Below are 12,231 nucleotides of genomic sequence, written 5' to 3' on the forward strand. Positions count from 1 at the left end.
TCGGGGTTGATTTTCATTGGAACGTGGATCTTAGATGAAGATATCTCTTAGTGTGCAAACCTGTTTTGATAAGGGTCCAGTGCTGCAAAAGAACGTACCTGAAAGCCCCGCTCATTTGATTAGGAAGCAGTTTGCAGGGTTCCCTCTTTAGAAAAGCTTGCCGTGGGATGCTGGCACCACCCAGGAGATGGAGACCCCTCCCCAAAACAGCAATCGACATTCTAAAAATCAGTGGTTTTTTTTTTTATTGCATAGGTTCTGAGTTTTTCTAGGTCTGCACAATCCAGAGCTCTAGCTTTTCCCTTAAGTTTGTTCTTTATTTTACTGAGTAACTTGGAGTCAGAAATTAACTGCTTATTAGTGCTTGCTTCTTTCCTGGCTAAAGTTTTTTTATAAGTGTGGTACACTTATATTCAGTTTGTTTAAGCGAGTCGCTGGAGCCTATAAGGCTTCATTTTTTAGGTGTTTCTTCTGTCTCTGTTAAATTTGCTTAAATATAGTATCTCTGGAATTACTGATGATCAAATCTGTTGCTTTGGCCAGTTTGCTGGGGGAAGTGGCCCAGGAACCAGTCCCGGTAGAAGTGTGCCGCCTGTTGCCAGATCCTCACCGCAGCATTCCTTGTCCAATCCCTTGCCGGTAAGTGTTCTCCCTGGGGACAGAGCTGGTGGCATGGCATTGAGTAGCTTGGTGGCTGTGCTTCAGACAGGTAATAAAAGTTCTGAATGGGAAAGAAGGGTCTCTTGGTGAGTGGTTTGGCTTATTTTCTATTCAGTTCTTTTTTTTCCAAATCTGAAACTGGGTTTTGGCAGCACAGCCAGATGTTTGGGACCCTGTAACAACTGCTAGTCCAGTTGTAACTGGTATGAATATCTGGGCTTAAAGCATGCACGATGAATGTTTTTAGGATGCTGTGTGGTTAATAAATGGTGGAACTGACACATTAGTTATCTTGTATTCCACTGTGGCTCATTAACTTCTCCGTGGAGTTGGGAGTGTGTTGTATGTTTGTATAGCACTACTGCAATGATATTCTGATCTCAGTTGAACCCTTTGAGGATACTGACAAACGTGCATCCATAATTATATTGGGAAAGTCTTCTGCTGACGTGCATATGACTTGTAAGGAACGTTAGCAGAAGCTTGCAGAGAAATGTGTATCCTTGCACATCTGTTGCTGTGTTTTTGTTACATAATTCCATTTTGCTGTCGCAGCATTTCTGCAAGATCTGAATGTGAAGAAATAACAAGTATTTTTAAGCCATTTTAGCACAGAGCAGCTAAAGAAATTTCTTTCAACTAGGAGAGCAATATTCAGAGGCTCTGGTGTCTGATCGCTAGTTTTGAACATTGCTTGGGCCCCTCTTTAAAAATCTTCAGCGTTTGTTGAGTGTCACAAAAGTACAGAGCATTATGGGAAAGGTTAGTATTCTGAAAACCAAATGCAAAGTCTTTACTGATTACATTATTCTGCGGAGACCTTTGCACAGTTCATGAATGTGTACTGAACTAAATCCCAACACTGGATCCTCTGCTCAGAATTCAGTATGTGTCACTAGATTTCAGAAGCTTCGTAATGCTGCTTAAAGGGAGAGCTTCGGATATGCTTCTAGATCTTTTTTGTTTATAAAAATTAAAATGTATCTTGTTAATTGAATGGCCCTTCTTCCTATCTTATTTTAATTCACTAACACCTCTTTAAAGAGAAGTTAATGAAAGAAATACCACCTCAGAATGTTGCAGGTGCCTGAGGTGTTAGGGACAGCTCTTTATTCCAGCAGGTGAGATACCCCACAGGTGTTTATACTGGGACAAGTTGATTCTTCCTTTGATTTTTTTTCTTTTACACTTCTGTGTATTGATTAGGTAAAAGTTTGAACAAAGTATTTCTTATATGGTGAAGGCTGATGTTACAGTTAGGTTCAGCTAGGCCAGTTTGTCTCTCTCCTTACGCAGGTGCTCTTTGTGTTTCTTATCTTCTGTTCTTTACTCTTGCAGCTAAACCTGTAACGTTTGCTTATTCCTAACAAACTGTTATGTGCATTTGCAAGATCTGTCCTCTTGTTACAAACTGAGTATCAATGGTTTGAGCTAAGCCCCAAAAAACAGGGGGATGGGTGAAAATGGGAGAAGATTGAGTATCTTACCCATTACAGATGTCAGTATGGTCTAGGAAGAGAGCAGAGCGTTCAAATGTCTTTCACTATGAGACAAACCTCCTCCAAACCTGTGAGTTAATCTAGATGGTACTGGACATTTTCTGCAATCAGAACTTGCAGAGGAATTGTAATGGCTTCAGGATGTTACTTCTTGTCTTCAAATCTCTTGACTGCTTTGAATTGCCTCGCTTCTCCTTTGAGCAGAAGAATGATGTGCAGGTCTTCAGAGTCTTGCAAGGTCGCTCTCATATACAAGTGTTCTTTTAGGGAAGAAAGCACACTCTTGACATTTGTAACATTAGCCAGAAAATACACTTCAAGTTGCAATTTAGGTTTTTAAGAAAAACCAAAGCCTGACCTGACTATTTACTTTCTATGTGGTGTATGCCTGGCCCGGAGTTACAGCTTGGAAGGACTTAGGTGGTTATTACCCAGACTGCCAAGTTTTAGCAGTGATGGGCTGGCTTTGAAAGAGAGGGCAGTGAGATTCCGAGTGCTGTAATCAACGTAGCTCAGGTGATTTTTTTTCTTATTGAACCCCATTTCTGTATCGCAGTTGGAAAACGAGTCTACTGCAGGAGAAAGGAGCTGGCCTTTAAGAGATGGAATGCATCTCTTTACAGATTTTGGAGACACGTTAGTACTTGGCTTATCTTGCAGGAGATTGGTCCCAGCTGTAGTGACAGAAATGAGGTTACTGTGATGTCTGGGTCTAGACATGGTTAGGTTGCTGATGTTTGGCAGTTCAGACTGTTTACTTCAGGAGAATAATGAATGTATTGTGGCATTGTCTGTTTTAAAATTAGTCCTTAAAAAACATCAAGTAGTATAGTTTAGACTGCATTGACCAAAGTCACAATGCACTTAATTTTGCATCTACAACCTATTTTGCCCCACTGGCTCTGAAACACATGTTTTTGCAAAGGAAGGCTGTTATTAGCTGACAAGGAATTCTGTCCTGTGTGTTCATGTGTTACTTTTCTTTTTTTTTTTTAATTGTTAACTTCATCAACTTTTTGATGTCTGCCATTGGAACAATCACTCCAGGAGTCCTGTTAGAGTTATCAGATCCTCACCATGCTGCCTGCCCATTCCTGAGCTGCTGCTTCGCTGACAACAGTTTTGGCAGAGTCAGAGAATTCGCTTTTTAAAAAAAAAATTTTAAAAAAAAGTTCATTGTATTTTTCTTGACTGTGTTACAGCGGCGAGTGGAGCAGCCGCTGTATGGGGTAGACGGCAGCACAGCAAAGGAACCGCAGGAGGAACACTCTGCTCTGCCAACGCTGATGTCGGTGATGCTGGCGAAACAGCGGCTAGAGAATGAGCAGCTGGCACAGAGGGGAGGTGGCCTCTGTTTTACTTTTGTCTCGGTGAGCAGCTCTGAAAAGATTTGAATCCCAAGAGATGTTTCTAGTTAAGGGATGGGGACTTTGAAGCTTTTCTGCTCAAAGACAGTGGTTCAAGTGCAGCCTGGTTTATTGATGACCAAGTCTACCATCTTCTGGTAAGTTCATCTTCCTTGTGAAGAGTTCTAGGTCCCAGGCTTCGCTTGTTTAATAAAAATTACAGGAGTTTTAAGTTAATGACTCAAAAGTCTTAAGTAGATCAAAATAATAACATCTGAGAGGCTAATCTGATAGATGCAAAAAAGCAAAAGAATGAAGCATAGTCTTGCTGTGAGAAGTGTTTGTTTTGGCCTCGCTTAATCTCAGCTGACATGAATTATATTAGGCTTTTTAAAGCTTTCTGTTTTAGCAGGTTGGGCCAGGCTTCTTGAAAGAAACTGACTTTCTTGTTTTAATGAACTAAATCTTTGGAGCATTCTTAAACCTTAACGTGCAAGTATGGTACCGAGGGCGGGCTGCACCTCCCATGTAACAATAAGTGTATCTGCATGGGCACTAGTGATGGTGCTGAGGAGCTTATAACAATACCCTGACTTTCTTTTGCAGGCCCAGCAAGGCAGCCCATCTTCTACCGGATCAGGGAACACTGAGCATTCCTAGATTTCCATCCAGCACAAACAGTCACAGGTATAGCTCACTAGATGATACATCTCTTGGATATGAGATTGAAGCTTGATGCACCTTGTCTTCCACACCAGAGGATGCCACTTGTAGAGATAATGCTTCCAGTAGAACTCTGTTTGTAACTGCTGATTGAAGTGAATCACTCTGAACTTTGTTCCTTATCCTGTAAAGAATGCTTTTTGGTTGCTGCTGCTGAAGTTGACGTAATCTGTTACAGAGGCTTTTCTCTGTCAGTCCTGTGGGCAGTTCTTCAGCTGCGTGCAGATGTGCTCAGGAGAGGAACACCTTAGCTCTGTCTCGGTTCTGTTGTATCCTGAATGTTCTTCTACTAAGTGAAGATGTGAAGGAAACCTGAGTGATAGTTGTGAATGCCTCTGTTCAAGCTCTGAGTCGTGGGTGCATCCATACTTCTTTCAGTACCAATATCCCCAGTCTAGCTGGGAGTTCTTTGGCCTCTGCAGAGTACACCCATGGCATTGTTTGTCCTGTCAAGGTGGAACATGGTGTGTTCCTGACAGTGCTTCTCAGCAGCTTCACTGATCTGGAGTCAAGAAGAGGAGTAGCTCTTTTGTCTGTGCTGCTGTCTCTTTTGTGCCTTTTAAATTGTTGAGATTATTCTCGTGGCTTTATGGCGGGATTTACTTTTAGCTGTGTCATCTTCCTCTGTTGCTTATAAGGATGTTCAGCTTTATCTACAATGCACCTTATTTCTTTTCCAAGCATGCTTTTAATCTTCTTTTGATTTTCATCTCTGATTTCTCTGTGACTGACCCTTCCCTTGAGTGACTTTTAAACAGTCAGTTTTGTGTCAATCATTTTCTCACATCATTCTGTGTCAGAGATTATTTTATTGCTGGGGGAAGTTCATTCTCCATTTCCCCAGCAGGTGGTACAAGTTCTTTGTGCATGAAGAACAGCAATTCTGCTTCTGGGGGTACTTAACCAGCTTAAGTCTCTGAGCTCTGTCATAAGGGTCACATTTTGTTGTCTGTAGTGTTAAATGCTGGTCTGTGCAGATCCCTATTTCTTGCTAGTGCGTGGAGAATTCTTGGGTGAGAATGATGCCATAACTCAAACGTGCCAGGGATAACTTTCCAATTTCTATCTTTGCTGTCCCAACACCAATACTTAAAATAGTGGTCCCTCCCGGAGTAAGCAAGATGTTTTTATTCACTCCTGTGCTTAGCATGCCCACAGGGTCCATGGTCCTTGAATAGGGTGACACGTTAGCTGAGTGTCCTTTCTGTCAATGCTCAGCTCGATGGTATTCTCCAGAGGTCTAGATGTAGCACACGCTTAAGGCAAAGCATCCAGAAAGATGCTTGACTGCCTGATGAGGACATGTATACACTCTCATTTTTCCCTTCCAAACCTGTTTGGAGTTGATAGGGTTAAAAAAAATCTTTAGTGATTTCCAGTTTGAATTGTTTCTGGCAATGCTGAAAGCAAGTCAGCATGAGCAGGATTTTCTTAGCATTTTCGGTCAGTGCTAGGGCCCTCCAAGGGCTCTGAGACAAGGTGAACAGTGATGAAGTCACATCTCGGAGCATGCATCCTGAAGCATGACTCCATCCGACATGGTGTCTGTGCTTTTGGCAAAATGACATAACAGTCACTTGCTAAAGAAACCTTCTGCAGCTTGACAGAGTGAGCACAGCCTAGATTTTCAACAGGCAGCCTTCTCCTTGCCTTCAGTGACAAAAACTTGTGTCACAGGTGCTTCTTGCAGGCTGTCTGGAAGCATAAGCAAAGTTAAGGCACAGGTGGGGTGACCTGCCCAGGTCTCCTCTTTGACTTTTGGGGTTTAAGCTCATCTTGCTTGATGTGCAATGCTGGCAGGTGTTCTTTTTGATCCCTCCCATACTGGGCAAATGTAGGGAAGTGACAGAACGCCAAGTTTGTCTCTTACTCCGTGGTGTTAGGTTCCAGGCAAGCCTGCAATTTGGAGAACAGTTATGTAACAACTCCACAGGTAAGTCTCTGCTAACTCTTCTCAGAACCAGGAGAGTTGCTTGCTAGCCATAAGCGTGAAATCTGTGTATGCAGCCGTGGAGCGAGATTGCCTTGCCTTGTGTTGTCTTTTTTCTTTTAAGATGTTGTGTTCGTGTACATACTGACTTCTTCCCCACCCATTGATCAGGGTGCTGAGAGTGAAATATTCTTACTGCTAGAGAATACAGCATACGTGTCTTGTGTTCTGTTCTGGGTATAACCCTCACTTCATTGCTGAAGGTATTTGAGATGTGCTGCGCCTTATAAAACTTTACAGATAGGTTTCACTCCAGAACTGTAAAGCTCCTGTCTCTAGTGGACACTAATACATCAGTTTGTTAGAAACAAAAACTTCTGCCTAATATTCCTGAAAAAAAAGTTGTAATATTTTAAAATGAAGAGCTGTGTTTTCAGTTAAAACCACCTTAGAACCCACAGGTATTGTCTTTTGTCTAGCAGATGGTTGTCTGTGCCCATGAAAGATCTCATAAATTTGATATTCCAGCTGAGGGTTGGGATTTGGTGGGGGGTTTTTTTAAGCCTTTTTTCTGTACAAGCTATGTTGCACTGCAGGAAAGGACAAGGAATGTCAAAGACCACCAAGGAGTGGGCAGAACTCAACTGAAAAAACAAAATTTCCAGGACACTGAGAATATTGTAACCCTTTACGTGTTACCAGTTTGTGTTCCCCAGAGCAGCCTTGTGCTAGCTGACTGAACCTCCTGTGCTGGAGGAACCCACCACCCGACTGCTGGGATGCAGGGGATCAGTTCCTTCTTCTTAGACGTAACTGTTCAGATCAGAGGGGTTTACACCGTGATGTGTTTACACAGTGCTGACTGCCTGAAATATCTTCTGTTTTTCTTAAATATGGTTTATGGTGATTTTAATGACCTCACAATGGAAAAAATATCTGCACTAGAAAACAGTAAGAACTCTGACTTGGAGAAGAAGGAGGGGAGGATAGATGACTTATTAAGAGTAAGTATTTAAAGTGGGACAACTCTTCTAAAAGCTGCTATTTAAAGATACCTAGGATGGATGTGCCAGCTAGGCTGCAGAGCAGGACTTTGTATACCGTTTGTAGAACCAACACTCACAAGGTAAAACAAATCCGGTCATCCTGTACTTGTAAGATAATTGTCTGGCGTGTAGGTACTCTGTTTGGGCCTGCTTGAATCCACAAGCAGTGTAGCAGCGGCTGTGGCTATACAGTGCAGAGTCATCGTGGTGTCCTCAGCAGCACTGTTGGACTTTCTTTGATCTGTTGTACACTTGTGTATTTTCTAGTTAACCTAACATGTTTCTCTGCAGAATTATTCCCCTCTTCTAAGTACCGGGGAGCTGACTCTCTTGCTTTTTTTTTTTGAGCAGCATGTTCAGTAGCCTCTCAATATGACTGGGAAGTTGTATTCTGAAATGTGCATTCATGAGAGTCGGTGACGTGTATAGGGATGAGGAGAACATCTTTTGGTCAAACCAAAAGAATGAAGCTTTATTTAGCCCATTAGTGTTCTTCAGTAAAAGATAAATACCTTTAAATCAAGGATCTTGTCTTAATGAAGGAGGTCTAATTGATTTAGCTTTCATCAGCTGGAGAGGCATCTCTTGTGAAGTGATGAAAAGGATTAGAAAATACATTAAAGGCAGAAGAGAGGAGGCTCTCTGTGTTTGTGCGTGTCTGATCTCAGCACCTAAAAGACCTAAAACAGGCTTGTACAGACAGACACAGTGGCACATGTGGGTTTGTGGAAAACAATCCATGAAGCAGGAAAAATTTTTTTTTTTTTACCATCCACTGTTGGTTGGAAGGGAGATGGTTAAATTTAACTTTTTGTCAATAAAAATGGCTGCACATAAAATCCCGCAGCTGTTACTGGGAGCAGCCTGTGTAGCGAGACTGATGGTTACTAACTCAAAACAAGAATTGAATTGGAAGTGCAAAGGGAGTTACCCCATCCTTTTCCTCTGCCAGTATTATGGCTAGCGAGTGAGGATAGTCCAGGGATGACTAAGTTATTTTGAGACTTGGTAGCTGTGGCGAAGTCTTAAATGTTTAAAAAAAAAAATTCCTTGTGTTCAGCCTGTTTGCTCCTTAATTCCTTATATGTAAACCAGGATGATAGCACTTCCCTGTGCTAGAGGGGTGTTAAGTTTTGAGTGGGTTAAAAATTGAAGAGCTTGGCTTGGATGTTTTGATGAGAGGAACCTGGTCTTTTTTTTCTTACCCTGCTGGTTTGCTTTCTTTAATCCAATGCCTAGAGCTAGCTGGAGAAACTTCTTCCTAGGTGATGCTTGGTTTGGCTCCTTGAGTTGTTTAAAGTCAAAGGCTTTTCTTCTCTGTTTGCTTTTAGGCCAACTGCGATTTGAGACGGCAGATAGATGAACAGCAAAAGATGCTGGAGAAGTACAAGGAGCGGTTGAATAGATGTGTAACGATGAGCAAGAAGCTTCTTATAGAAAAGGTGAGCAGAGGTCTTTCCACATCCTGTCAGTCACAGTTCACGTCTTTGAAAATTTTTATCTTCTTTTGAGCAGTGAAAACCTGCTTCTATTGCTATAGTGAGAAAAGACAACTGGAATTCTGTCTTGGATTATTTCTCTGCAAATAGGAATGTAATGCTGAACTGAAATGGTTCACAGTGGTTTGGTTTGGTTTGGTCACTCTTCATAGAGTGATCTCCCTTGCTTAAGTGAAATAGTCTGTGCTCTAAATGCGGCAGGCATTATTTGATTTGTAAGCTCACACACCCGAAAAGCAACATTGTCCAGCTCTGGCAAGACAGGAGCAGTATCCCATTGTGCAGCAAAATTGCCAGATATGCTCTGTGACAGGGGCGAGTGATTTAGACGTTTCCTTCTCTCAAATGGCAAAGTTGGAGATCGTTGCTTTGTATAACACTCAAAACAACACATTAAAGACACTCGGGAAAGTGCCAGGCTGCTGTTTACCAGTGTCCAGCCTGCTCCAGTGTTGAAAGATTTCCAGATTTCCTGATGGCTGAACAATGAGGGGGCTTGATTGCTCTTTCACCTGTTGGCCAATTCCATCTATTGTTTGTGGGCACTGGATGGGCAAAACTACCAGGGTGCTGGCCAGTACGTGCAGTCTGTTTGAGTTGGTTTTGTCACAGAGCTGATTGTTCTTGGCTGAACGGGACTCCCTTTTCTGGGAGGATTTGTAACTCTGGGCGAGGTGGTACATAGACCTGGCATTCAGGTGGGTGCTGTATAGCTCCAGTGAGGAGCTTTGCTGGGTCATCTTTAATCCCAACTGACCGAAGCTTTGCTGCTCTCATCTCAGGCCTTGGAAATTTCCTCTCGCTTAATGGAAATACTCTGTGAGAGACACCACCACCGATTTTTATGTGTGTTGGTGACCTAATTGAGATTGTGTCACTTCTGGGAGTGGTGCAAGTCTGGGACTGAGCTGGCTGATCACTGTATCTTAGTCTCAACAGGGATTCAAGGTGCATTTTCTTCCTTCATCTCCTGTTTGAGTGAATAAAGCCCTGATCAGAGCCATGGCTGGAGTCTAGCTAAGCTACTGATACAAAAGGATAGTTTTAATCCTACTGCTAGACTGATTCTAACTGATGATAGAATGGGTGTGAGCTGCCCAAGCAGTAATGGGGAAGAAAAGGTGAGACTGAAATGTCAGAACGGAGGGAGACAAATGCCTGTCAGACCAGCGTGAAGCACCAGCAATAATTTGATCAATTATTTTCCACTGGGTTTCAGATAAGCAGTACTGAAACAATGAAAAGCAGTAAGAATTGGTACACAGCACGGCTCTTAGCTGCTAATTTATGGCTTGTATTTTAACATGTGTTTTATTTTGGTTTCAGTCAAAACAGGAGAAGATGGCATGCCGAGATAAGAGCATGCAGGATCGATTGAGGCTAGGTCACTTCACTACGGTGCGGCACGGGGCGTCTTTCACCGAGCAGTGGACAGATGGCTATGCCTTCCAGAACCTCATCAAGTGAGGACAAACAGAGTTGTCTTTAACTTCAGAGGCAGAGACGGGAAAAACTAAGCAGTTGTGTGTGATGTCTTGCATGTCAAAATGTGAGAATGGTGACTGATGCATGAAAGGATCAGATAGAAACTCGGCTGCTGACAATGGGGAACAGTTTCCCATTGATGAGAGAAATATGTTTCCACTTAAACCTCCAGAGACTTGAACTGGAATCAAATTGTTTGAGTTGGCCTCTGGGCTGGGAAGCAGTAGGCTGCCCTGTCAAGCATTTCTCAGGGCACCTACCTGGCTGTGCAGTGCCTAGGGTAGAGGGATGGACCAAATTCGCACGTGTATCTTGAGTCAATCAATTTGATTTGCATAGCTGTATATATTAGTCAAGAAAGGCTAATTAGCTCCTTTTCTTTTTTTCAAAGTAGAAAGCAGAGAAGCTTAAAAGAGAAAATCCATACTATTTAACTTTTTTTGCCTCCTGGTAACAGTGATCAAAGGGGCTGCAGAAACCTGGAAATGAAGATCAGAGACCCTTTTATGCAGGATGTTAATGGAAATATCCAGTAAATTCCCAGCTGGCCTAGACCTTTAAGTAGGACTTGGCAAATTAATTGCATTAGGGGGAGCTATGTGTGATCCTTTAAAATCGTATCACTTCTCTGTAGCCTGATAGGAAGGTACAGCTCTTGTTAGGCGCAGATTAAGGACTTTATAATTCCTCCTTAGTTTGTGCTGTAACCCACCACAGACATAGACGAAGTACTTCTGGAATATTTACCTGCAGCCTCAGTCTCTTTTAAAAAGTGAATTAAGTATTTAAATGCTCAAGTCATTTACACTTGAAATTTCAAGAATGCTTTTATCACTGAAATGTTTTAAGATACCTTGGAGGAGAGGCTGTTTTCTTAGTGAAATTAGGAATGGTGGTGGTTGTATTTCAGAGAACTAAGGATAGTTTAACTGTACCCTTGAAGAACAAGGATAGTTTCTCAGACAGTGCCAGACTTGAGGAGTAGTTTTAACAGGAAAGTCTGAGATTTAGAACAGAACCTTCTAGGAAAAAGTGTGGAAAGTTAGTGACTTACCATGGATTCTGGGTTTTCCGTGAGGTTAGCAACTCCTTGGTTTTGGATATCCTCTGCATGAATAAAACCTTTCACTTACTGAAAGATTTATTTGGGCCAGGCAAAGAATCCCCTTTTATGCAAAAATACCTTTAAAAAAAATCTGAGTCATAATGCTTGGCACATCCCCCTTTTCTGTATGAAAATATTTTTTTACTAGTCTTACAAGTACAACTGATTTGGAATTTGTTGCTCCAGTCTGTTAAGAGCAGGTGCTGAAGACAATCGAGTACGTACCATTAGTTATCTACTTCATGTTTTTTCTGCTCTCATCTTCCCAGGCAACAGGAAAGGATAAATTCCCAGCGGGAAGAAATAGAAAGACAAAGAAAAATGCTAGCAAAACGGAAGCCACCTGCAATGGGACAGACCCCTCCAGCAAGCAATGAGCAGAAGCAGCGCAAGAACAAGACTAATGGAGCAGAAAATGAAACGTAGGTTACGTGGCTTTCTTGGTGCATTGCAAAGCTGCATGCTTTGATTAGAGCACAAAATATCTACTGAGAAATGGAATCTTGCCCTTGCCTCTAGGCTTCACTCCATGCACAAATGAATATTGTGGAATTAGCCTGGCATTCAGCAACATCTGGCTCCAGTTCTAAATAGTTTTCATTGGAGTAAAACAAGGATCACTGCTGAGTCCAGACTTTGTATGAGCTTAACTTTTTTTTATGCAGTTAACTTTTTCAGTATTCCTGTTGCATCAAGTTTGAAAAGTGGTGTCTTTTTTTTAAATGTTGCAACTTCAGAATTGATTTTGGTATCACTGTGTGATATGTGGTGGGGTTTTTTAAGGAAAAAAAAATGCATACACTTAGCCTTTATTTCCATATACTTTGTAGTGAGGTTTTTCAAATAGTTAATGTGATATTCTGAAGAAAAAAGATGCTCTCTGTAAAAACAGTTGACTTGAATCATTGACTTGAATCTCCAAAGCAGCCCTCTGCAGA

General features: G+C 41.9%; 1 protein-coding gene across 1 annotated transcript in view; it reads left to right on the forward strand.

The window, feature by feature from the left end:
* Positions 1 to 12,231, forward strand: part of TLK2 (tousled-like kinase 2) — a 38,605-nt gene that overhangs the window by 12,266 nt on the left and 14,108 nt on the right. Inside the window, 7 exon segments of the mRNA XM_010079672.1 lie at positions 544 to 639; positions 3,362 to 3,529; positions 4,112 to 4,192; positions 7,070 to 7,162; positions 8,536 to 8,646; positions 10,030 to 10,166; positions 11,563 to 11,715. Of these exon segments, the coding sequence (XP_010077974.1) occupies positions 544 to 639; positions 3,362 to 3,529; positions 4,112 to 4,192; positions 7,070 to 7,162; positions 8,536 to 8,646; positions 10,030 to 10,166; positions 11,563 to 11,715 (839 nt within the window).

This window comes from Pterocles gutturalis, unplaced genomic scaffold (genome assembly GCF_000699245.1).
Source record: "Pterocles gutturalis isolate BGI_N339 unplaced genomic scaffold, ASM69924v1 scaffold17454, whole genome shotgun sequence".
NCBI classification, from domain to species: domain Eukaryota; kingdom Metazoa; phylum Chordata; class Aves; order Pterocliformes; family Pteroclidae; genus Pterocles; species Pterocles gutturalis.